The 27,421-nt window shown below is 42.1% G+C and overlaps 1 protein-coding gene and 1 long non-coding RNA gene across 2 annotated transcripts in view; one reads left to right on the top strand and one right to left on the bottom strand.

The window, feature by feature from the left end:
- LOC132440001 (uncharacterized) overlaps positions 1-27,421 on the bottom strand; it is a 150,183-nt gene that overhangs the window by 1,533 nt on the left and 121,229 nt on the right. The window lies entirely within an intron of this gene.
- Positions 4,772-8,613, top strand: LOC132439630 (talanin). The gene is made up of 4 exons (XM_060034110.1): positions 4,772-4,801; positions 7,788-7,898; positions 8,237-8,423; positions 8,462-8,613. Exons 1-4 carry the CDS (start codon positions 4,772-4,774, stop codon positions 8,611-8,613), a joined length of 480 nt encoding a protein of 159 aa, XP_059890093.1.

The raw sequence follows: 27,421 nt of genomic DNA, 5'->3' as shown, positions 1-27,421 counted from the left end.
ATTAATGCACAGAAGTCTCTTGCATTCCTATACACTAACAATAAAATATCAGAAAGAGAAATTACAGAAACAATCCCATTTACCATTGCAACAAAAAGAATAAAGAACCTAGGAATAAACCTACCTAAGGAGGGATAAGACCTGTACTTAGAAAACTATACGATACTGATGAAAAAAATCAAAAATGACACAAATAGATGGAGAGATATACCATGTTCTTGGACTGGAAGAATCAATATTGTGAAAATGACTATACTACCCAAAGCAATCTACAGATTCAATGCAATCCCTATCAAATCACCAATGGCATTTTCCACAGAATTAGAACAAAAATTTCACAATTTGTATGGAAACACAAAAGACCCCGAATAGCCAAAGCAATCTTGAGAAAGAAAAATGGAGCTGGAGGAATCAGGCTCCCTGACTTCAGACTATACTACCAAGCTACAGTAATCAAGACAGTATGGTACTGGCACAAAAACAGAAATATTGATCAATGGAATAAGATAGAAAGTCCAGAGATAAATCCATGCACCTATGGTCACCTAATCTATGACAAAGGAGGCACGAATATACAATGGAGAAGACAGTCTCTTTAATAAGTGGTGCTGGGAAAACTGGACAGCTACATGTAAAAGAACAAAATTAGAACACACCCTAACACCATACATAAAAATAAACTCAAAATGGATTAAAGCCTAAATGTAAGACCAGACACTATATAACTCTTGGAAGAAAACAGGAAGAACACGCTTTGACACAAATCACAGCAAGACCTTTTTTGACCCACCACCTAGAGTAATGAAAATAAAAACAAAAATAAACAAATGGGACCTAATGAAACTTAAAAGCTTTTGCACAGCAAAGGAAAACATAAACAAACAAAAAGACAATCCTCAGAATGGAGAAAATACTTGCAAACGAAGAAACTGACAAGGGATTAATCTCCAAAATATACAAGCAGCTCATGCAGCTCAATATCAAAAAAAAAACAAAACCCAATCAAAAAATGGGCAGAAGATCTAAATAAACATTTCTCCAAAGAAGACATACAGATGGCCAAGATGCACATGAAAAGATACTCAACATCACTAATTATTAGAGAAATGCAAATCAGAACTACAATGAGGTATCACCTCACACCAGTCAGAATGGCCATCATCAAAAAAAATCTACAAACAATAAATGCTAGAGAGGGTGTGTAGAAAAGGAAATCCTCTTACACTGTTGGTGGGAAGGTAAATTGATACGGCCACTATGGAGAACAGCATGGAGGTTCCTTAAAAAACTAAAAATATAGCTACCATATGACCCAGCAATCCTACTACTGGGCATATACCCTGAGAAAACCATAATTCAAAAAGACACATGCACCCCAGTGTTCATTGCAGCACCTATTTACAATAGCCAGGTCATGGAAGCAACCTAAATGTCCATCGACAGATGAATGGATAAAGAAGATGTGGTACATATATACAATGGAATATTACTCAGACATAAAAAGGAATGAAATTGGGTCATTTGTAAAGATGTGGATGGACCTAGAGACTGTCATACAGAGTGAAGTAAGCCAGAAAGAGAAAAACAAATATCGTATATTAATGCATATACGTGGAATCTAGAAAAATGGTACAGATGAACCTATTTGCAAAGCAGAAATAGAGACACAGATGTAGAGAACAAATGAGTGGACACCAGAGTGGGGAAAGGAGGGGTGGGATGAATTGGGAGATTGGGATTGACATATATACATCACTAGGTATAAAATAGATAACTAATGAGGACCTGCCATATAGCACGGGCAACTCTGTTCAGTGCTCTGTGGTGACCTAAATGGGAAGGAAATCCAAAAAGGAGGGGATATGCGTATGCATATGGCTGGTTCACTTCACTGTGCAGCAGGAGCTAGCACAACACTGTAAAGCAACTATACCCCAATTAAACAAAAAAGAGTTGAAAGTAATTACAATCTCTTTAAGTAGCTGTATTGTTCTCGTTTTTCTATTATAAATATGTATTATAAATATGTATAATATGTATAATAATAGTTTTAAAAATGTAACCTCAATTGTCCAGGTTATTAACAATTTGAAGCTGAAGTGAGAGCAGATAGGATGCGGTTTATCTTCTATAGCTCAAATGTGATAGACATTTTCCACAGGCCCCTGGAATCCACCCTCCATCTTTCCTCACTGCTCTATGCCCTGGGATGTCGACCTTTTTTAACTGAGTCAACAAGCTTGCTTGACCTTTGGCTTCTAGCTGGGAAAAGAATAAGGCTGGGCTATTTGTCACACAGCTCTCAGGCCCTCAGGTTGCTGCAGATGCACTGTGTCCCTCTACTGGAGGCCCCAGTATATCGGGCATCTTCTCGATACCCCTAATCTCTCCAGGTTCTATAACTGCTCCCACTCTTGCCTCCCTCAGGCCTAGGAATGTAACAGCTCTCCATTTTGCATGACCTGGAATGCTTCACTTCCTTTGCCGGTCATCTTAACTCTGCCCAAACCTTTTAAATAATCCCTTTATCCTTTATTAAATTTTCCTCAATTACCCAGTTAGGTATGCCATCAGTTCCTTGCTGGATTTCTGACTGATAGAGTGAAATGGGGAAATGTGCTTACAGTTGGAAGAGTTGAGTCCTACTACCAGTTTCACCATTGGCTTGCTCAAGGCTAAGCAACCACTGGTCTACATTCAGTTTCTTCACCTGAAAACTAAGAAAACTGGGCAAGACAACCTCCAACATTCTGTGATTTTAAGCCCTCTGCTTAGAGAACAAAGTAGTTACTTCCCCACTGGTTAGGAAGTGTTAACTTGATCCAGATTCTGAAAAGGGCCAGTCTTCCAGGAACTTATCCACAAGTGTTGTAGCTATACTACTCACAATAAAGCTGAGCTCGGCAATAATAAAGCCAGAAAAATCCAGGCCTATCTTTGCCCTCACTACAGCTTAAAATCAGTAATTTCCTGGAAAACTGAGGCTACATTTTTTTTTTTAACATCTTTACTGGAGTATAATTGCTTTACAATGATGTGTTAGTTTCTGCTTTATAACAAAGTGAATCAGCTATCAGCTATATACATATATTACATATATCCCCATATCTCCTCCCTCTTGTGTCTCCCTCCCACCCTCCCTATCCCACCCCTCTAGGCTACATTTTTAAAGAACTATTATTATACAAATAACACATACTTATAATAGAAAAACCAGAATTTGAAGCTATTTAAAGAGACGAAAACTACTTTCAACATTTACAATTGATACCTTTCTAGATTTTTTTCTATTCACTCATTTATTCCACAAATATTTACTGAATGCCAGTATATGCCTGGCTGTTCTAGGCATGTGAATAGTGTTGCATTATTGTGAAGTACTTGTGCTGCCAAACCAGAATTCTGGATGCTACTTCAATTCTCCACTTTGCCTAAGTATAATATTGGAAGAATTATGTAATCCCTGCTCTTCTTTGGGCAGTGTGTACACAGGACACTTAAATTCCTGGAAAGGTGAATTTTTTTTTTGGCTGGTAGGACCAAATCGAAACTTTCTGCCATTTGACTTAGCTTCCTTGTCTTAGACACAGCCTCAAGCTTCTAGCCAGAAAGCCTTCTCTATCACCAACCCAAAAGTGTCAACAGTAAAAACAAATGACGAATAAAGGGACCCTTCCAGGGAGTGGGAATTGTTTATCCAAATAACATTGGAGGTTTTGGAGTAGTATCTTTGAAAGTCAGAGTAGGTTCATCGGGTGTGACTGGAAAAATAGACCTGCCCAAGCAGACACAGTGATTGTTGGAGTAGCTGCACATGCAGCTGTGGTAGGACAGGGCTGTCTGACTCCCACCTTCGTTTCATCTCTCTCCATCCTCACACCAGTGAAGGAAAGTTTTGTTTTATTTTGAAAAACACTGCCCCAACGTTATGCTCCGAGAAGTATTAATATCAGCAAAAAACGGACTTGTCTATCTTCCTGACACTCTATTTTGAGGCCTATCAAAGACCTAGGCTTACTTCCGTGAGAGCAGAAAACAACCAACATGGCCCCTCAAGGATGAAATCAGGAATGATCATCACCTCGTTTTTGACCATTCAAGGCTTCCTGATACTTACTGTTGAAAAAGTGTCTGTCACGTAATAATGGTTCATGAAATTTTGTTAATAAATTAATGAGTGAATAAATTACTCTTAATTAAACCATATTTTAATATCTAATGTTTAGCAATATTTAACATTTATCAAGAATGTTTTGAATTTATGAGGTATAAACAGAATGGGAAGGAAAAAGGAGAAGGAAAAGGGGGTTCCGGAGTCCAACAAGTCAGACTGCACGGACCACAGGACAACCTGCTCTGTTTTGCATCAGACTCCCCTGTAAAACGGGATAATGGTAACTTCCCCATATGGCTGTTGTGGGTTTTAAATGACTTAATTATGTAAAATGCTTATAACAGGGCCTGGCACATGGCAAACTGTCAGTAAACGTCAGCTACTACCCTCCCTTCCTCCTCCTCCACTTCCTTCTCTCCATATACTCAAGATTTTCTGATCTGGAATTCCATCCTCCTGCTGGTAATCAACTGTACCTGTGGACCCTTCCATATACTATGGGATACGCTGATGGTGCTTCACAGTGCCTACATTAGAAATAGTTGAAAATTTTAAATAAACTTGACACTGAAATTAGCTTCACTCGGCAATGATACCACCTCAGACATTCCTCCTGGGTCAAATACTGTCACTGTGCGGAGAGAACAATGAAGCAACATGGCCACAGTCAATCTGGTGACTGAAAAGGCAATTTAGGTTCTTGTTCTCATTCATCCAACAAATATTTGTTAAATGGCAGGAACACCAGGCAGAAATCAGACACTGATCTCATCTTAATATAAATTTCCATCAGAGGGTGGGGAAAAATGAGACAGATTGTTAATATAGGTAGAAAGTGATGTAAACCACAGAGAAACACAGCTAGAGTGCTATGGACTTCTAGTGTCGGGAGAGACTGGTTTCTGCTGGGGACTCAAGAAAAGAGAGCACAGTTCACACAGATGCAGGTCACCAACGCGTGCCATGGGTAGTGACTCATCTCATCTTAAGACAGATGCATGAGGATTTGGTCTTTGCCCAGGTGGTTTTCCTCTAGAATTGTAATGCAGGCCAAGTTTGTCATGCCTTATACTTTTATACCAGCAGCCCCCACCACCACCACCATAACTCTCCCAGCCACTGCAGCAATGCATCCAGACCTGGATCTTGACCCACACTCCTCCACATCATCACCCTGATGGAAATGTCCCCGTTGTATCTCCCTTGCTCTTCAGGGTCCATGGGTGGCAGTGGGCCAATCCTTAGAGGAGAGTTCACCAGCACCACGGGCATGACACATTTGACACAAGGGACCTCTGAAGTCACAAACACATTCTGCCTGTGTTTAAAGCTGTGGCCCATGGTATTGTGTATACCTAGTCAATGGTAATAACCAATCAATGGGTCTGACCAGCTCAATTAAAAGAAAACCTGAATAACTGGCTGGGCAACTGCAAAGGTTAATGCAGCTTCAGTTTGGTTAACACACTGAAATCTCTATTAATGGCATCAGCTAGAATTGTGCTGACTGTAATCTGTTCACCAAAACTTGGAGGTCCTAAGAAAGCCATAGGGCTTTAACAGCTTGACTTATCAGGCAAAAGAATAAACATTTTTAGATAAAACATATCACAAAGAAATAATGAAATTTGTTTCATGTTTTAAGCACGCTAATTGCAAAGATGTATGCATGTGGTTTTGCAGATGTCTTTCCAAGTTGCATCTTTGCCTTTGTCAATATAATATCATCTCATCTTGGTATACGATTGTGTGATTTGGGTAACACATTAGTCTCTTACAAGATAGTATTCTGGAAAGGTCAGCACTGTGCCAACCCACCCACAGCCTCTTCTGAGGGGATCTACCCTGCCCACACTTCCTGCCACAGGGGCAGGCCCAGGAAGCCATGTTTAGTACTCGGAGCCCCACATCCTCTGTCCATAAATGATTGGCTGTGGCCCAGGCACCTGAACCAACGGTACACAATCCATAGGCTGGTCAGGGAGTTACAGTCTGCCCTGGAAGAAGGACTGGACCAATCAGATTCTCTCTTAGGGCCCTGAGCACGAAGAAAAATAGCCATCAGTTAGCACTAGGACGAGATGAAGTAGACATATAGCATGTCACTTCAATCACAGAAGTCAAAGATTCCTGCTGCTGAAGGGCTGGGAGGCTTCTTGAATCTAGAGTCACCTTTGAGCTCTGGGCTCTTTGAGGCCAAGATTTAATATGGCTCCCGTTCTTGGATTTCCACAAACATTCCTTTACCATTTAAAAATAAAGTGACATAATACAATATGCTAAAAGCCCTTTGTCTTGAGCTAGCTTAAATGACTTTCTGTTCCTTGCAAGTAAGAGAGCCAGACTAAAACCAATGGGAGATTGAAACTGTGTCCCAACTGAATGCCTGGGCCACAAGGCCTTCTAGAGAAATTACAAGAAGAAAGACAAACTGACAACGTCTTAGCCATTACTGGGAAGGCAACAGAAACCAAAAAAAGAAAAAAAGGAACTGAAAGGCTTTAAAGACGATTTGGAAAGTTTGTGTGTATATGCCTCCCTGTTGGGTATGCAGTGACTTGTAGAACCAGCACCATGAATGGAGAAGACATAGTCTCACTGAGCTCTCTCTCATGAGTGAAACCAAGTATTTTAACAACCAAACTTAAAATAGACTATGAATGACGGCTGGTTATGAGATATGCTAAATGTACAGGAATCACAGTGATTGAAGCCAATTCACGAGAAAAACAGGATAATAATGTTAGAGGCGGCCTCAAAAGCAGGTGCTCGTTTAGGGTGTGTCTATATGGCCCTGGTTTTTGTTTCCACTGAACTTTGGAAACTAAATGACACTGCTCTCTATTTTAAAATGGAAATGTATTGGTTCATACAGACTGTGTCTAAATAAAACACAGTTTCCAAATATCTCCTCAATGGTAGCATTTCTTGGCCAAAGGTATTTCATGGCTTGGGGTTAAATATAATTTGGCCACTATCTAAATATTCCAGTTGATTTAGAAAGTGAATTATTATCATGTTTGATCTATGAAGACATTCCACCAGTTTAAAAAATAAACTATTTGTAGATAGAAGTTTTCACTACTTGAATCTGTTTTTCTATACCTGTATTATATAAATTATGTGTTCTTGCCTGGGGGAAGCAGTGTGGGGAAGTGGTTAAGTGATGGACTTTGGAAACAGATAGCCCTGAGTTCAAATCCAGACTCAGTGATTTTTTTCTAGTCATATGGCCTTGGGCAAGTTAGTCCTGCAGTTTCTTTATTTCTCAGACAAGGATGATGAAATAATAGTACATACCTTACAGGATGTACGAATTAAATGAATAAAGGTATATAAAGTGGCTACAGCAGTGCCTGGTAGGTTATTTCCTATAAATAATCTAAAAATGTTTACTACTATTACGTGTATTACTTTCATCGAACTCACAAACTAAATCACTGAGTGCATGCAAATATTGTCCTTGGTGTGTACTTCTGTAATCTTGTTTAAAACTCACAGTAGGAGGGTAGGAATTATCATCCCAATTTTACTGTAGTAGAAATGAGGTATAGAACACAAATTAACTAATTTGCTAAAGGTTGCCTAGTTACTAAATGCCAAAGCCAGGATTCACTGATTTACTCATTAATCTATTTAACATGTTTTTCATTGAGTACTGGCTGCACACTAGCCTGGATGCTGGAATATAGACAGGAATCATGCAGACATAAATCCTTGCTCTCATGGAGCTAAGCTTCAGCTAGAGGAGATAAACAATGGGAAGGGGAGAGGGAGCAGGCCTGTGTGTTGGGCAGTGGGTGGAGTTCAGAATGCAACTGTGGTTATAACAGGTAACTAGGGAAGGTCTCACTGAAAATAGGATGTTTGAGGAAAGGCCTGAGAGAGGAAAGGAAGCAGGCCATAGGGGTAGCTAGGGGGAAAGCTTCTGGGCAGAATAAAGAGCATGTGCAAAGGCTCTGAGGCAGGAGTGTGCCTGGTGTGTTCCAGGAACAGCAAAAGGTGGCCGAACAGAGAAAATAGGAAGAACAACAGGAGATGAGATAGAAGAGGGGAGAACTTGGCTGATACTGGTATTTGCTTTAGAGGCGCCCCCCATCTCACCATGTTTATGTTAACTAGGGCTTTGCCTCCACAAAGGCAAACCATTTTAAGAAGCCGCTGATGGAAGAGTCTCCCCTTTGGAAAGGCCATCTCCCCTCCCATCATCTCCATCCCGTAGAGAGGAAAACCCAGGCTTGGTGTTGGCAGTCAGGCAGTTCATCAGAACTGAAACCACCTAACCAGCATCCACCGCCCCCCCCCCCCCGCCACCGCCCCTCTCCCGCCCCCCTTGCCGACTGGAAGCAACCATGACGATGGTGCTCAGAGCCCTTGCAGAGGTGTGCTGTGGTCTCTCTGAGCTCATCACGGCACCTTCCTATGCAGGAGTTTCAATTCAAGGTCATTTTTGGTTCCTTTTAAGTAGCAGACTCAGAACCAGATCTATTCAAGTGTAGGAACAGTGCAAACACATTAATAGCCAGACCCTAGTGGGAGTTTTATTTTCCATTTCCTCTTCCCCCATATTTATTTGTTTCTTTGTCTCCTCTGTGCAGTAAGGGTGACCCTGCATGACATTTTCAGATGAAACTTAAAAAGGTAGGGGGGAGAATGGGAAGCTGTCACCCTGTGTTGGAGCCAGCTCTTCTCCAGACCCTGTCAGGCTCTGGAGTTGGGCTGCCTGGGTTCATATCTCTGCTTCACCTCTTAGAAGCTATGCAAGCTTAGACAAAACACTCAGCCTCGAAGAGCCTCCGTTTTCCTGTATTTAAATTGGGGATGATGACAGTACCTGCTTAGTTAGGCTCATAGTGGGAATTAAATATAATCATTTAATGATGTTTTAGAATTTAGTCAAAATAGGGAGCTGCCTCCCATTCCTGGAATGCTTTTCATTGCAATGAGAAGGATGTCTCAGGACATTAAGAGGCAGGTGTCCAAATGGATGTGGTTGTCTCTGCATTTTTACTCAAAGCATGATTCAGATATTTCCCACATGCTTCCATCTCTCTGGTAAAAGTTCTATTTTTCCCCAGCTGGGTGGTCCCAGCCCCCCAAGCTGATAAGCCTATTGAGTTCTCAGAAGCAGACAAAGGGAGGTCATAGCCCTCTCTGTGGTCCAGTAGAGTAACTGGCCCACTGCCTCCAATGGGGAACATGGTCTAACTGCACTTATTACATCCCCTGGGGCAGACTCTGAGCTTCTCTTACTTCATACAGGACACTAAGGAAAATGTTTGCAAATTCTCCTGTAGAAAATAAAACAACAAGCAAAGGTCCTTAAAGACAAGAAGGTTTTTTGGCAAGAGAATCTTCAGGGATTGCATTTTTCTGCCTTCAGTGTAATTTATCTTTTGGGAAAAGGGCACACAGAATTTGGTGGATGTTGTGTAATGGTCACAGCCTACTAACCCTATGTGTTCCGGTAGAAAGGAAAAAAATCAGTACACAGTTATGTCAGAAAATCTTCCACAACTGGGTTATAGCAAATGGTCAATATTCTATCGGCATTAGTGTAAATCAGAGAGTAAATGACATATTAGGAATAGCTAAAGCATTTTATAGGAACAGTCAAAGCAACTGTCTTAGGACCATTGTAATTGAAAACATGTGGCTTGGAAATGCTTCTGTAGCTCAATGATTTAAACATATAGAATAACATTTTTTTATTGTCTCAGATGACCATTTTTGAGATGACTTATTACGGTTCCTTAGTAAGCTTCAATAGGCAGAGTCACGTTAAGAGTATAATTTTAAGTTGCTTGGACCTATCATCCCACAGGCTCAGTATCAAATTGTTAAATGACATTGACACAAACCCCTGAATGCCATTACTAAAAAGCCATAGGAAGGATTCCCCACGAATAAGAAGCTTAATGCTATGTGGATAATCACCCCTGACTTACCTCAGCTGTAAATTCAGATTGAGATGTGCCAGAATTTTTTGAAAGATGCACCACAGATCAAAAGATCCTGGTTTAAAGATAGAAACCCACCAGTTCCACTCCTCATTCTATCCCCAAAGACGTGTCCACCAAAACACATGTGCATGAAAGTTCACAGCAGCTTTATTCATAACAGTCTAAAGTTGAAAACAACTGAATGTCGGACAATAGTAGAATGGATAAACTGTAATATATACATGTACGTATATATACATATATATATATATACATACATACATATATTCAGTGAAATAATACTCAACAATTAAACAAATAACTTTTTTTAAAAAAACATACTGCTATACACAGTAACATGATCGGATCCCAAAACATGTTGAAAAAAAGAAGGCAGACAAAAACATACCAGTTGTATGATTCCATTTACATAAAATTTTGAAGCAGACAAAACTAATCTATGGTGATGGAGGTCAGAAGAGTGATTAACCTGCCCAGGGCAGGGGTGGGAGAGGAGGTCATGGAATCAGAAGGGTACAAAGGAGCCTACGAGATGCTGGGATATTCTGAATCTTCATTGGGGTGGTGGTTCCACGGGTGTATACAATGAAAAATTCACCATCTGCGCCCTTAACATTTGTGCAGTTTACTCTGTTATGCCTCAATTTAAAAAGAAAAGGGAAACAAACAAAAAATTAAATACAGAGGCAAACAGGATCTGTGTTATCTGGGTGGCTTTTGTAAGACTCTGGGATCACAAACTCAAGAACTATGACCCTGTGGGAGAGAAAATGTGAATCCCATCCAGTTAGATTTATCCCAGGATTGCTCTGTATTCATTCATCATTAAGCGGCACTGAGACCTATGTGTGCGGGGCAGTGGGCGAGCTGCTGGTGACAGAGTAGAGGGAACAAGACTGTCATATTCCCACTCTGTAAGAGGAGACAACACTCGGAAAGGAACTACACACGATTCCATAATTTTGAAATGTGACATAGACTGTAAGAAGAAAAGCATAGAAGAGCTCTCCTATGAGAAAGATAAGAAGTGGGCCTGATTTTGTTCCATCAGGAAACAAGGAAAGTTTCCTTGAGGAAATTACATATGAACAAAGATGTGAAGCTTGGGTAGGAGTCAGACAGAAGATTGGGGCCAGGGGGAGGGAGGGAGAGACAGGGTGGAGAGAGAAGTGGTAGGGCGGGAGGAGAGAGGAGAGAAGCATGGGCAAAGGCCTCGAGTTCACGGATCCAAAATTCTCAGAGAGTTCTAGCATAGCTAAAGTGTAATGAGTTGTGGGGAGAAGAGGGAAATTAAGTTGAGGGAGGAGGGATAGACTGGAGCCAGGATGTGGAGTGCTTTCCAGGCCAAGATTAGGGTTTAGATCAAATGCCAAGTAGAATTTGAAGAATCAATGGGTTTAAATAAAATCTGATTTGCACTTTGAAAAGATCACTGGTTTCTAAGAAGAGTATATACTAAAAAGAAATAAGAATACAGTCAAAAGAACCAGGTAAAACTATTGAAATAATCCACGAAAGAGAGGACAACTTGAATTGGAATGGTGGCAGTGGAAGTGGAGAAAGGTAGATGGAAATGAGCCAGTCTTTCCAAACTTACTTATCTCATCTTCTGGTCTTCTGGTGACCTTTCTCTTTTCTAAAACACACACACACACACACACACACACACACACACACACACACACACACACACACACACATATTCATAGCAGATACTTAACACTCACCCACTAGATCCTAACTGTGATAGGAGTGCAATAATGGTGACACAGACACAGTAACCCACTAGTACTTAAGAATTCCAATGCATAACTCACTTTGAGAAAAGGAAATCAGGAGTAAATGCTAACATTTACTCAGTTTCACCGATGTGCCAGGTATTGTGCTAGGTACTTTCACATTTGTTTGCTTGTATACTGCTATGGATGGAATATTTGTGTTCCCCCAAAATTCATAATCTCCAATGTGATGGTATTAGGAGGTGGGCCTCTGGGAGGTGATTAGGTCATGAAAGTGGAGTCATAAATGGGAATAGTTCCCTTATAAAAAGAGACCTTCCACCATGTGAGGACACAGCAAGAAGATGGCTGTCTATGAACCAGGAAGCAGATTCTCACCAGCCTACAGGACTGTGAGAATAAATTCCCATTATTTATAAGCTGCTCACTCAGTCTATGATACTTTTGTTATAGCAGCCTGAACAGACTAAGACATAGCCTGAACTGGATATTATGATTATTCCATTTTAAGAGGTAGGGAAACTATAGCTTGAAGAGGTTAAATAATTATTTTATTGCAGTCTCACAGGTATTCTAAATGGCAGAGATAGGATTTGAGTTCAGAGATATACGATTCCAGAAGCCATGTTCTTTCTATTACACTCTGCTGATGATCCCTTTATCAAAGGTGAATGTCACTTTAATAACAAACATCAGGAAAAATAATCCAAAGGAATGACGTTCTAATGGTGAAATTTCAGACATTAAAACACCTGGATGAAGACATCAGTCTTCAGAGCCTGTGGGATCATAGCACTTACTATAGGCAACCCCTTCCTCCAGTCTGACTGTGACTAATCACAAGCCCATCTCCATGCACAGGAGCCGGAGACCAGTGATGTTTGAGAGCAACCACAAAGGGGTGGAGGTAGCCCACAGCCTCCAAAAGCAGTGACAGCAAAGCTGAGTTCAGCTCAGGTTTGCATGGGCAGGCACACCCTTTAATAACTCTGAGGCATCTTACACTGGGTTTCATTACAAGTCAGATCTGATTTAGCTCCTGCCTCCAGAAACAACACCAGTCTTGTGGGGAGGGAAGGAGAAAGGGTATGAGAGGCTCACCAATCCTGCTTTGAGGGTGACTTTGCCCAATCACCAGGAACAAATTTCTTTGGGGTGGCCATGTGATCAAAGATACTGTATCCTGAGGGCCTGGGGAAGAGAGAGGTATCAGCTAGGGTTTGATCAGAAAAGCAGAGCCGCTGCTTGATTCAGAAATAAAGATTTGTTATAAAGATTACACCCTGAAAAGCTGCGGAAGCTGGTGGACTCGATGGCAGGCTGTTGCCTCTGCGTCCGGTGGGGACCTGAAGTCCAGCGGCTCTGATAATCAGGAAGGAACCCAGGAAAGTGGGGGAAGGAGCGCAAACTGGAAGTGTGGGAAACACTGGAACCAATGAGCACAGGCCAGAACCCATGGCTGTCTCTCATTACCTCCAAACTGGGCAACGCAGGGGACCTGCAAAAGCTGGCACCTTCTCCATGGAACTGCACACACAGCAAGCTTGCAGCTCAGAGAATCTGAAGGAGGAGACTGGGTGGGAGTTGAAGGAACTGGAGGCCCAGGTGCTGCTCCATGCCAACAGGATAAGCCATTAGATCAGCATGAGGTAAGGGGGCCCGCCTGGCACCCCACAACAACCTGCAGAGAGTTGTGGCTGCATCCCTTCTGCCTTCCCCATCTCAAGAAAATTTCTCCTGTGCCAGCCCTAACCTGGAACCATACAAGGAAGAGGATTCTGTGAAACACTGCCAGTTTAGCTAAGTCAACAACAGTACAAAGGTCCATCAAGGGGAAAGCTCTAGAGACAAGTAATTAGATAAACTAAAGGTTTTATGATATGAGTGGAATGGAAAAACAATTCCTATGCGAACCCATAGTGCAATCCTGGCCAGGTCCTTCCACAAGACACACTTGAAATTCAGGCATGCAGTGGGTTAGAATCAATGAAAAAACTATTGAGTGCTGTTGATGTGCAAGGCTCGGTCCTCAGCATCACTGGAGGGGTACAGAGATCTTCACGAGAAGCCTCTGCCCTCACTGGAAGGAAGCTAAGATGGACATGGTACCACATATGCATTTCCACACAATGCATCCTTGGATGCCTTCAGTAGACTTCCACAGGTTGCTTGATGTTTGATTGGTAGAACAAACTAGCATCACCAGACCGGGTTCAAATTCAGCCTTGCTCCCCACCAGACATATGATTTTGGGCAATTTACTTAATTGCTCTGAGCCTCCATTTCCTAATATATAGAGGTAGTAATAATACTTCATATGTTGATTATAAGCATAAAAAGAGATCAAGTATGTTAAGCACTGGAACAGAGTAGGTACTCAATAAATGGAAATGGCAGTCATTTCAGTTTTTAATCATCCTTATCATCATTGTATCATCATCCTCATCACCAGCATCACTATTCCTTTTTAGACCCAAAGCCTATCTGAATGAGCATGTGGCATACAGACCCACTAATACACAAAATACACGTGAGTGCCCAACCCCTTAATGAATCAGCAGTTTGAATAAGCCAGCGTACTTCAGGTATTTGTTTGTTCATTCAATAAATGGTAAACCCTAACCCTACTGTGCAAGACACATGTGGCCCAAACATGATATATAAGTCTCAAATGACAAGTGTAAACAATGTCCTTAGGAGTTACAATTTCAGTTCAACAAACATGTCCTGGGACTTCGTCGAGTTGACAGGAGGGAAATACCACTGTGGCTTATAGTGGTCAAGGTTTCAGAGAGCAAGTAGCATTGGGGTTCATCGTGACAAATGGGTGGTGTTTTACACCGTGAGGCAGGAGGGGTCACTCCTGGAGCTGCGTACGAGGTGAGCATTGGGCTGGAGACTGGAAAGCCCTTGCATATCCAGAAGGGAGTGAGGAGAGCAGAGAGGGTTTGTCAGGGAATAAATAGGTCAAGAAGCAGATTGTGCATTGCTTTGAATGCCAAGGTCAGGAGTTCAGATTCTGTCTTGTGGGCAGCAGAGTTATCAAAGGTCACAAAGAGAAGGGGTGCAACAAAAGCCAAGATTCAGGAAAACTAACATGGTGAAAGTCTATGGGCTATACTGAACTGGGGAGAGACTGTAGAAAGGAAGGCCAATTGGAAATCCTGTGACAAGTTCACAAAGTACCGAGAGGTCTGAACTGAGACAATGAGAGTGCAAAGAGGAACGACAGAATTATTTTGAAGGGAAGAAGCACTAGTTCACGGTGCCTGCTTGCACATAAGGAGATGTTAAAGATGAGCCAAGACTCCAGCCTGGGCAGCATGAAGAGAAATAGGGAAGTTGGGGGCAGGGAGTGAAAAAGAGAAAAGAGGCTATGATCCATGTGGAGATTCAGTGAGTACCACTAAAGACACAGGGTCAGGAGGTGAGGCTAGAGGTTAAGATCTGGGATAAGCTCCCTGTGGGCTGGCTGACAGCAAAGTAGATGACATGAGAGAAGGACTGACTGAACTTGGGGAGTGCCTAAATGTAGGGAGTTGCAGGAGGTACCAGAGAAAGAACAGGCAGAGACCTAGCCTCCCGTAAACCTAAAGAAAGTATCCATTTGCTGATGGGAAAGAGCAAAGACCTCCAAATCCCTGTAATTCTTCAAGATGCAATGATGGTCATTTCTATAAGAGAAGAATCATTTTGCAGACCCAATGGCTAAAGAGACAACACAGTCCAACTGAAAGAAAAGAGACAATCGTTCACTCAGAAGAAGTTGAGTTAGTGCCCACATTTTGGTCAGGATGGCTATAGTCAGCATCCGCAGGAAACACATGGCACACACAAAGGACCGAGTAGGGATGAAGAGACTGTTTACAGGCATTAGGTTCAGCCACAGTGGTGACTGTTATCCTCCCCAATCTGAAGAGGAGAAGAGGTACTGATATTACCTGAAGTGCAGTGAGGGCTAAAGGAGTAGAAGAGGCTGTCCAATCAGAGCTGTGGCTGTAGGAGAACATAGCTGCTGCCAAACCTCTAATGGCCAAAGAGAGAGCAAGAGGTATAAACCCTTCTCTCCTCCCACCTTTTCATTTCTGATCAGCACACCTCATGGGTCAAACTCAACCAGAAGCCACAAGATGAGGAAGGTCTAGTTAATGCAGTCTGTAGTATTCAGCCTCCTAGAGCAAAAAGCAGGGCAGAAAAGGGTGGAAGACAGATCTTGGGGAGAAAATGGAGAATCATCAGAACATTGACCTATTATAGTTCCTTAGTTCAACATTATCCTCTGAGTGGAAGTAGAAATAATTAATTTTTATCATTAATTATACACATTTGTACAACATTTTCTGCTTCATAAAGTGTTTGCACATAGATTATCCCTTTTGAGCTACACAGTATCCCTGTGAAGTAGATAAGACCATGCTATTCAGGTCTACTTAACTCTGAAGCCCAGAGAAGTTAAATGATTTATTCAAAGTTACAATCAAATGGCAAGTGAACTGTGAAGTTCCTATTAGAAATAAGGCCCTCTGACTCCTAAGCCAGTGCCCCTCCCCAGGTGTTAAAATTAATTTACCTGGGAAGATGCTCCTGCTGTGAAAGGCATTAGGACATAGCTGTCCCAAGGGTGGCATGCCATGTAGCCCGAGCCTGTTGGGTTACAGGGCCTTCTGGAGTTGTTTTCAATAAGCAAATATTCCTGACACTTCAATTATCCCAAGCCAAACAATGAGCACACTGTACAAGAAGTTTCATAAATTTCATTCAGTTGGATGCAATGAGAATAATATAAGTCAAAGCTTTGTGTGTATCCCCTGAAGAAAAAAAAATCACCCAACAAAACAGAGATTGTTGTAATGGAAACATCTAGGCCAGAAAAAAAGGCAACACAGGCTCTGTGTTTCAGGAACCTGGCTCTGATTCTTTCATCTCATCACCGGTCTCAGCAAAGAAACGTGTCTCTGTCAGGAACCCTGTACTTTCCATTCTCCTACAAATTAAAGCAAGGCATTCTTACATATGGACAACTCCAAAATTGTGTTTGATAGTGTTTTTGTTAACTTTCCTATGTTTGGTGTCTTGTCATTTCCATATATACCCTCTCAAGCCAATCCCTCTATCCCACTGTTATGGGATGACTTGTGTCCCCTAATAAAGATATGTTGAAGTCCTAACCCCCAGTACTTCAGAATGTGACCTCACTTAGAAATCAGGTCCATAAAGAGGTAATCGAGTTAGAATGAGGTCATTAGAATGCGCCCTAATCCAATATGACTGGTATCCTTTTAAAATGGGAAATCTGGACATAGACACCCAGAGAGGGAAAATGATATGAAGAGACAGGGAGAAGATGGCCATCCACAAACCAAGGAATTTCTGAGGCCACCAGAAGCTAGGAGAAAGGCTGGGGACAGCTCCTTACTTACTAATGTCAGAATGTGTACACACTTATACCCAAGATGTAGCCAGGAACATGGTAGCTATTTTCTTGGCAAAACTCAAGGTTTTATAGAAATATGTCCGAAGAGAGTCTTAGGAAATTTTATATAGATTAAATATTGTTCCTCTCTTCCACCTATAGAGAACAGCTCTAGTGACATTAGTCACTAGACTAATGGATTAATTCTAGTGACAATGTCTGATATGTCGATACCTGAATTAATTAGGACACTTTTGGTTATAAGTAAGAGAAAATCCATACCAAAGTGGTTTATGCAATAAAGGCAACTTCCTGGCTCCCATACCTGAAAATGCAGATGTAGTCTGGGCTTTAGGCATGGCTTGATCAAGGCTCTAGACTATGTGCTTCTTTCCATCTTCCTCTTTTGTGTGTTGATTCCATCCTCAGGCTGGTTTCCCTCATGGTACCAAAATGACTGCAATGGTTCCAGCTTGCAGTCTAAACCCAATACTTCCCAGAAGAAGAAGGCTTCTATGTCCCAGAATCCCCAGCAAAAGTCCTGAATGTGGCGCTGATTATACCATCCCTAACCAATCCTAGGGGAAAGCCAAGTGTTGACTGGCTTGTGCCTGACTTGTGTGGTCCAATCATTGGCAAGAGGTCTGGGATTCCCTGATGGCTTAGATCATTCATAGCCTACTTCTGGAGCTGGAGGTGAGCGATCAAACCACCAAGCTGCTACTGATGGAAGACAAGCAAAATGGGTACTGAGGAATCACCAAAATGTCCAATCCAGGACTAAACCTAACCTTTGCACATTAACCTTAACATATCAACTTTAACATAAAACCTTACCATATCGACATTGTGAAAATCTGACTTTTAGAAAAACATGAGCTTGGGCTAAAACCATCTGCTAGAATGTGAAATCCAGAATATGAAGGTTTCCTTTCATATCTCAGGAGGGGTTGTGAGTAGAGGAGGTGAGATTGTATTTATTTTATTTATCAAGCACTGTTTCAGTTACTATGGCTACATAGAATTTATCTCAAAACTTAGTGTCTTAAAATAACAATGATTACTTATTATCTCTCCTGGTTTCTGTGGATCAGGGATTGAGGTCCAGCCTAACTGGGCATATCTGGCTCAGGGTCTCTCCTGCGGTTGTGGCTATAAGGCAACTGTGGCTGAGATCATCTCAAAGGCTTCTTTGCTCACCCAGCAGGCACCCGATCTGGGACAACTCCAACAGCTGAGGCTCCTTGGCGATCTCTCTCTGTTCCTACGTTGTCTCTTAGTGTGATCTCTCCAGAGTAGTAGCTTCAGGGTAGGGCTCCCAAGGTATGTGTGTGTGTGTGCGTGCACATACATATTCATGTACAGAGAAAGACAGACCGAGAGAGACAGAGTGACAGGCAGACCCATATGACCTAGCCTTGGAAGCCAGAGCTTCACTTCTGCAGCGTTGTGTTCATCAAGGCAGTCACAAAGTCCCACTGGGTTCAAGGAGAGGGGAAGTAGACTCCACTCCATAATAGGGAATGTCAAGGTTCTTGAAGAGCATATGGGACCAGAAAATTTCTGTCTGTGTACGGAAAATACAATCTGCCACACTCAGAGCATTTGTATACCATACATTGTTCTAAGTACATTGCAAATATCAGCTCATCTAATGAATAGGGTACTAGTCTTTCTTTTCCAGATGGCAGATGCTTTCTGTGTCCCACCCATGTCTCCTTGGTCCTCACTATTTCAGCATCTATCAGTTCAACTTCTAAACGCCAAAACTTGGCCTGAGAGCTTCTGCTGGCCAGAAGTTCTCAGGAGCCTTCTGTGTTCCGGCATGACAGATGTGTTGGGGAATAAATATCCTCCAGGAGCAGCCATCAGCTAGTAATTGACAGGAGTTGGTGTATAAATTCCCTGGCTCCCTCGCCCCTTAGTGGCAGGGTGGGGATTTAATTCTGAGGCATGTGTTCTACCCTGATCCCCAGAGTTCCCCAGGGGGATTAAGCTCCGGTGGCTCACAGCGGTGACCTGCTTGATAACACAAATTGAATGGCTGCCTTCCTTTCCCTGTCATCTTCCCACCACCATACAGGTGTCTCCTGTACCTCCCTAATAAACTACTTGGATTTGAAGTTTTCTTGGGGAACCCAAACTAAAACTTTAACCAGCCCAAGATTACTCAGCTAGGATTCTGAACCCAAATTACAACTTCAGGTAGCTTTGAGAAGCCCTTTCTTAGTACCTTAAACTATGTGACATTAGGGAAAAGGCAGTGTTGAGAATAATGAGCTCTGGGAGAGAAGTCAGATACTCCATTGCATGGGATGCTCCAAGGTTACATCCACCAAACATTTTTTGAGCTTCTACTATGAGCTGGGCATTGGGCTAAATCCCAGGGAACCTCAGTTCTCTAATTCTGGAATGCGCATAAAAATTCCTGGTCAAATTCCCCTTCAAGGCTGTGATAGAAATCGTAGTGAGACTTTCAGATGAGAAAGCCCTCTTCCAGTGGAAGACTCATTTTGGTAGCACTGCTTCTGGGACTTCAGCATGAACCATTAGGGAAGGGACTAGAGTGATTGTATTAGTCAGCTTGGTCTGCCACAACAAAATGCCACAAATTGGGTGGCTTAAACAACGGAAACTGCTTTTTCTCATGGTTCTGGAGGCTGGAAAATCCAGTATCATGGTGCCAGCCAATTCAGTTTCTGGTGAGGGATCTCTTCCTGGCCTGTAGGTAGCTGGCTTCTTGCTATGTCCACACTGTTGGGGGTGAAGGAAGCAGGAGGGGAGAGAGACAGAGATAGAGGGGGAGAAAGAGGCAGAGACACAGAAAGAGACAGACAGACAGACAGAAAGAGCACTGGCTGTGGTCTCTTCTTTTAAGGACACTAATCTATCAGATCAGGGCCCTTCCCTTATGGCCTCATTTAACCTTAGTTACTTCCTTATAGGCCCTATCTCTAAATATAATCACATTAGGGTTTAGGGCTTCAGCATATGAATTTTGTGGGGGCATAATTCAGTTCATAGCAGTGAGATTCTGATACAGATTACTGCAGGGATGTACACCTTTTAAAGCATTTTTATTTTGTTTGGTTAGCACTCATTATCCAAGAAAGTTGAAGGAAGAGGTGCTTTTGACTTCAAAGGATAGTTTTAAAATGTAAAAGGCATCATATTTTTGTGACTGGATGACCCATTACCCCATCTTAAGGAAGCCCTTTCAGAGGCCTCGCAGGGCAATTCACCCTGCTCCATTCGTAGGAGGGGGCAGTCTCTGAGTCCAAGTGCTTTCATTAAATCATCCTCCACTTTTTCTTAGAACCCAGAGTTGTTTTCTTGGGAGCAGGCTGTCTCTCTTGTTCTCTGGACTTCTAAGCGATGCCTGTGTGATGAAAATGGTCTAGATTAGAAGCACGCTGCTTTGGCCAAATAGCTGGATTTTATAGCAGGTAATTCAATCAGCACAATCTTGGGCTTTAAACAAGAAACTCCAAATGATGAATCTAATCGTTCTCCCTTTTCTCTCTCTTCATAGGTTAATCAACAATCATTGACTACATATTGACTGAACACTTTTTAGGTGTTAGGCATTGTGCATATGCTTTTCATGGGGCTCTGCCTTCAAGCAGCTAACAGAAATAAGAAGAAAAGCACTGAAAAAGCAGCGTGACCAAGCCATTGTAGCAGACCTGTGGATGCCCAGTCTATCTTCACCTGGCTTCAACTGAGAGAGACCCTTTATCACATTCTGGCAACTTTTCACTCAGGTGTTCATACCGCTCTTGTTCTCTGCCTGAGGGTTTGCTCTGGCACCACTGGGGGCAACCGTCAGTCAACAGGGGATGAGAGTGGGTGGATCAATGCCCAGCCTCCCATATTCCAGTGGAGGGTCCTGAGGAGACAACACAGTTTCCCAGAGAGTCCTCAGAAGGAGTGTGGGAAACTCCCAACCTCATCCATTCATCACCCTGTATCCAGTGGTAACCCACATTTTACTTTTCTCCCTCTTTGTCTCATCTTCTGCATTGCGTCATTTGTGGTTCCCAGATAAACTACCTGCACCTTCACCTTTGTCTCGGCATCTTCTTTTGGGGAACTCAAACTAAGATAGCCATTATGGCTGGAAAATACCCAGGACATGGGCTACCCTCTCCACACCAGAGCTCCTGACAGACATGCATATCAACCATGGCTTCTTCCCACTGAATCTGGAAAATGTCTTAGACTTCCTCTCTGAGCAGCTACTGGGAGGTGACCAGTATTGGCATGTGGGATGAAATTCACTTTCCATCCCAGGCATGAAGAATAAATGCTAAAAAAGCAGTAGTCAAAAAATGCTTTAGGAATTTAGAGGCAGGAGAGTTAGACTGGGGTCAGCTGGAGAGTGGAGAAAGTATTCACAGAAGTAAGACCTGTACTGGACCTAGAAGGGTTGTCACCATCTTGGTAGAGCTTCCTGGATGGTGGGTAACAGTGCAGAGAGGGGAATGTGACAGGTATGTTCAGAGAGAACAGAGCTTACATTGGCTCTGGCAGGTGGATTATGTTGAAGGATCTCAAGAATTTTTTTTCCTTGTGACAAAAACAAGTGTATGTTTTAGTTTCTTGACTTTCTTACTTCTGGTGACTTTGAACTTCTCCCAACCTCATCCATTCATCACCCTGTATCAAACTTTGAAACTGCTCCCTCCACAATCTTGAACTCAGAACATTGTTTTTCTTTTTTTCCTCTCTGTGCTCTCCCTTTCACAGCTCTCATCTCCTCCTATCTACACCTATAAATATGGACATAAACTATGAAAATGGTTCAGAAATTTCTGCTATCCCTAATTTTAGTTATCGGATGGACATTTCCAACTAGCTATCTTAACAGCATCTCAAAGTCAACATGCCCGAAGTCACACTCATCTTCACCAACAAAACAAGGTGGCTTTCTGCTTCCTAGTTTTCTGAAGGATACCACCATTCCTCCATCAACCCCACTCTCAGAACCCTGGAGAGGAGAAAAGAAAACTAATCTAAATAGGATGCCAGGCACCACGCTGGGTATTTTCATACCTTGCCTCATTTAATCCTCACAACAGGCAAGGAGGTAGACAATATTATCTCCATCTTTAAATAAGGAAACAAAGGCTTAGAGGGGTTAAAGAATTTGCCTGAGGTTAGAAAACAGAGATAAAAGTAGTTTAAAAAAATAGAACTGGGATTCAAACTCAGGTCTGTTTGACTCCAAAGTTTGTGTTCTCTTCATCCTTCACCAAGATCTTTTATTTTCCTTTGAAATATCTCTTGCATCTGTCTATCCCTTCCATTCCTCCGCACCACCACTACCACACCTATTCAACGTCACACCCAATGGGGGAAATCTCCAATAGGGCACCCTGCTTACAACAGACAAGTGGGGGGGGCAGCTGTACACAACACAGCAGTAGGTGCTGGCTATGGGGAGCTGATGTACAACCTGTCCCAAGGCCTCAGGGAATTTACAGTCAGCATAGACAATAGGAAGGAGGTGGTGGGAAGAAAGTGAGAGGAAAGGGTAGGAGGTAGAGAGAGAGGAGGAGAGGAATTGGGGGTGGGCTGTGGAGAGAATCTGCCAGTCATGTGGTTTGCCATGGAAACCTTTGGTCGGCTCCACCCAGCCTATTTCTGGGCACTCTCCCTCACCCCTCCCTGCTATCCAAGCAGGTACAATATGAGCAATCACGGTTGTAGATTGTGACCCTCTTCCCCTGACACTGTCCTAAATGCAAAAGCAAGCAGCCTAAAGAAACTCTTATGGGTGTGAATGTTTGTAGATGTTGGTTGTATTTCTTTTCAATATTAATAGCTAACATTGCTGAGCTTTTACTAATGGGCCAGACTCTGTACTAAGCACTTTGTAGGCCTTACGTTATTTAATCTTCACAAGAATCACAACGCACTTTGCAGAGTGGCAAGTTAGGCTCATGGAAATGTTCCTGGGGTCCCAACGTTGAGATGGGTGGAGGCAAAGCCAAGTCTGACACCTCTGGAGGTGCCTACACTTCACCACTGTATTAAACTGCCAACCTAGTATAACCTTCAAAAAAAAAAGGTTTCCTGTTACAAAAGTAACATAGTCATACTGTGTGTGTGTGTGTGTGTCTGTGTGTGTGTGGTCACTGTAAAGTATGGATAAACAAAAGAGAAGAAAATGAAAAATCCTATTATACCACCATCCAGAGATAACTACTGTTAACATGTTGGCATATGGGCTCCCACATTTCTCTGTGCCTATGCATACTAAAAATAGGATTACAGTGTTTACAGTTTTGTAAATTTTGTTCATGAAACAATATATCATGCATTTCTTCTATGCTACAAGAGGCTATGTAGGGCTACTTTATTGCTTTGACTGGATGTACCATAATTTATTTAACCAATTCTTTATTGTTAGACATTTAGGGTTTTGTTTTTGTTCTTTTAGCTTTTCATTCTTGTAAATAATTATGTGATGGACATCTGTGTGGTTGAAGCTTTCCAACCAGGCTCCTCATAGCCCCCTCCAAATCCTTTGCCACATGGCAGCTGGGAGTATCATGGCCTTGGCATACGATTCTTCATCTGCTTGGAGTGCTCCTTCAAGCATGCTGTGTCTCAGGACTTAGCCAAAATGCATCTTCCTCCAAGAGGCCTTCCTATACTGCCCAGGCTAGATCAAACCTCTTGGTTGTTTGTGGGCATAGTCCCTACACAGCTCCTTCATTGCTTTTAACATAGGTATGATTACTTAATTGGCCATGTAATTCTTTGTCTAATGGTGATCTTCCCTTCTAGATTATTAGTTTCATGAGAGCAGTGCTGTGACTCCATTTTTCTCTGTGCTATCTCCGGAGCCTAGTAAGGGCACATAGTAGGTACTTAATAAGTATTTTTTGAATAAATAAATGAGTGAGCCTTTGTGGATATCCTTGACTGTTAAGTAAAGCTAAAGAATGGATCAAAGAGCATACACATTTTTAAGACTTTTTATATATTATTCAACTGTCCTCTAGAAAAGTAGTAATAATTCTCATTTCTATCACTAGTGTGTAGAGGGCAGATCCCCCTTTTGTGTGTCTTCAGCCAAATCATGACTTATTTTTCGAAAGCCAACTTGTTAAATGGTTGGCCAAACTGCATCAATCAGTATTAGAGCTTCCCCGCAAAATCAAGCTGTGTATAGACAGGACAGTAAATTTCTATTTTAAAAATGTACTCTGAATCCATAGAGCTGATCTTTCTGCTTTTGTATTTATTGTTACTTTATGATATAAGTTCCACTCTCAGATCCTAGGTTTTTTAATTATTACAATGACGATCATTTGCTGGGAATCTACTGTGTCAATATGCCATGCTCATCCTTTTCCTGCATTGCCTCATGTAATCCATGCACAGCCCTAATGAGATAAATATCATGATTACTCTCAATCACAGATGAGTGATTGAGACAGAGAGAGATTAGGTGACTTGCCTGAGGTCACACTGTTATCCAGTGACAAAGCTGATATTTGAATGCTCACAGTCTTTCTTTTTTAACTTTTTATTTTATATTAAAGTAGAGCTGATTAACAATGTTGTGATAGTTTCAGGTGTACTGCAAAGTGATTCAGTTATACATATACATGTATCTATTCTTTTTCAAATTCTTTTCCCATTTAGGTTGTAACATAATATTGAGCAGAGTTCCCTGTACTATACAGTAGGTCTTTGTTGGTTATCCATTTTAAATATAGCAGTGTATACATGTCAATCCCAAACTCCCTAACTATCCCTTCCCCCTGGTAACCATAAGTTCATTCTCTAAGTCTATAAGTCTGTTTCTGTTTCATACATAAGTTCATTTGTATCATTTATTTTTAGGTTCCACATATAAGTGATATCATATGATATTTCTCTTTGTCTGACTTACTTTACTCAGTATGACAATCTCTAGGTCTATCCATGTTGCTGCAAATGGCATTATTTCATTCGTTTTAGTGGCTGAGTAATATTCCATTGTATATATGTACCACGCCTTCTTTATCCATTCCCCTGTCGATGGACATTTAGGTTGCTTCCATCTCTTGGCTATTGTTAGCAGTGCTGCAATGAACACTGGGGTGCGTGTATCCTTTTGGACCATGTTTTTCTCCAGATATATGCCAGGAGTGGATTGCTAGATCATATGGTAGCTCTACTTTTAGTTTTTAAGGAATCTCCATACTGTTCTCCACAGTAGATGCACCAAGTTACATTCCCACCAACAGTGCAAGAGGGTTCCCTTCCTTCCACACCCTCTCCAGCATTTCTTGTTTGTGGATTTTTTGATGATAGCCATTTTGACTGGTGTGTGAATGCACACAGTCTTGATTCTAGAGCCTGTGCTCTTAACTAAGCTTCCAGTTTCAACAAACAGCCCTGCCTTTTCAGATCTCACTTTCAAGCTAACCTGAGTTTGAAAAAAAGTCTTGTATCCAACACTATTTCAAAATCGTTCTTCTAGGGATGGATAACTTAACTACCTAGTACATACTATATGGCTTACATCAACTCATTTTCAGTATTTTTATTTCAGTATTATTATTACTGCCATTTTACAGATGATAAACTGAGGCTTGTGTAACTTGCCCACACAGCTAGGAAGTGGCAGAACCAAAATCTGAATCCACAACCTATAACCCCTTTCTACCTTCCCCAGCTGACTCCCAACTACTACACGTTGCTTATTCACCTAGCAATGTTTTAGCTAAGATTTTCATGAGACAAACTCATCTGCTAGAAAAAGTAATACTTGTCTAGGAGATAGAAGATATTAGTTCTAATGTCGCCAATAACTAACTTCGTGATCTTGGGCACAGAGAAATTCCGAACTCTAAAGTCCCTTCCAATTCTAAATTCTGCAACTACATGCATGGGGCAGTGGAAAGAACACAAACTTTGATAACATCAAAAAGATGTTTTCAAAATGTGACTTGCCACTTTCTGGCTGAAGAATCTTGGGCACGACAGTAAAACTTTCTGAACTTTGATTTCCTCATCATTGAAACTGGTATAATATCTTCCTTGCTCTATGACTATGAGAATGAGAGCTGACACGTCAGGCAATTCCTGGCATGTAGTGGCATCAATAAAGAAAGTGATGCAGGTGCTGGTGCTGGCTATGCTGGATGGAGACGGTGACTTCCTGGCATTGCCCGTGTAAGCCTCAGTCTCACTGTAGGACGCTATACATACATTCATCTCCAAGCAACACCTAAAACATGCTTACACACTTGAACTTTCCTGTGACCTTGATATAAGAATTTCAATTTATCTTAAGGTGACCTTCACTTGTACCGAAAGTCAGAAAACGTACAGTCAGAGTTGCGTAACAGTGTGGCTGGCCTACAAAGGAAGCAGCTCTTCTCTTCCTGCTTCAAAAAATTTTTTTTCAGCAACTTGAGGCATTCCCCTTGTGGGCGTGTGATCTCCCCAACGGCAGCAATAGCTCAGGCAGCCACAACCACAGCCCTCAGCCGCTGCTGCAAGTGAGGGCACAGAGCACCTGGCCTCCCACAGGCCCAGAGCTCAGAGCAGTTCCATCTGGCGGCTGCCTGAGAAAAGGCTGGCCAAGCTCGAAAGGCCTCCAGGCTTGCCCAGAGTAGTGAATGCACCAGAGCTGGCTGTCCCTCCCTGGGGCAAAATGGACTCTGGGAGAACCTCTGGTCAAATTCTGACAGCTCAGGACCCCAAAGACGCCTGAACAAATGCGCTCAGATGAACCTTCCGCCCCGCTCTAAACATGCGGTTGTCTGTGATCCAGGTAGGAAGTAAAGTGTTACCATGTCACTGCAGGGTCATGTTACAGGGACAGCAGACCATTTCAGAAATAAGATAGGAGCTGCAGAAATGGGCTCCCTTCTGCCTGTTGGTCCTCAGCCTTGGTCATACTTCAATAACATTGGGAGAGGAAAATGGACAAACAATGTAGGCAAGTATGATAGCTAATCCTTACATCAAGGTCACTATATGTTAGGCATGTCTAAGTACTTACCAGTCTCCAAAACCCCAAAGGGTAGATAGCCTCATTTCTCCAATTCACAGATGAGGAATGGGGGAAAAATAACTTGCCTAAGGTCACACAGCAAATAAGTGGCAAAGACAGGGTCTGAATTCACAAAGCAGTCTTGGCTTCAAACACCAAGCACTAAACCACTGTTTCACAAAAGAAAAA

The sequence above is a fragment of the Delphinus delphis genome, chromosome 16 (assembly GCF_949987515.2).
Source record: "Delphinus delphis chromosome 16, mDelDel1.2, whole genome shotgun sequence".
Classification (NCBI taxonomy): Eukaryota; Metazoa; Chordata; class Mammalia; order Artiodactyla; family Delphinidae; genus Delphinus; species Delphinus delphis.
The sequence above is the reverse complement of the archived record's forward strand: the minus strand, read 5'-3'. Positions and strand labels throughout refer to the sequence as shown.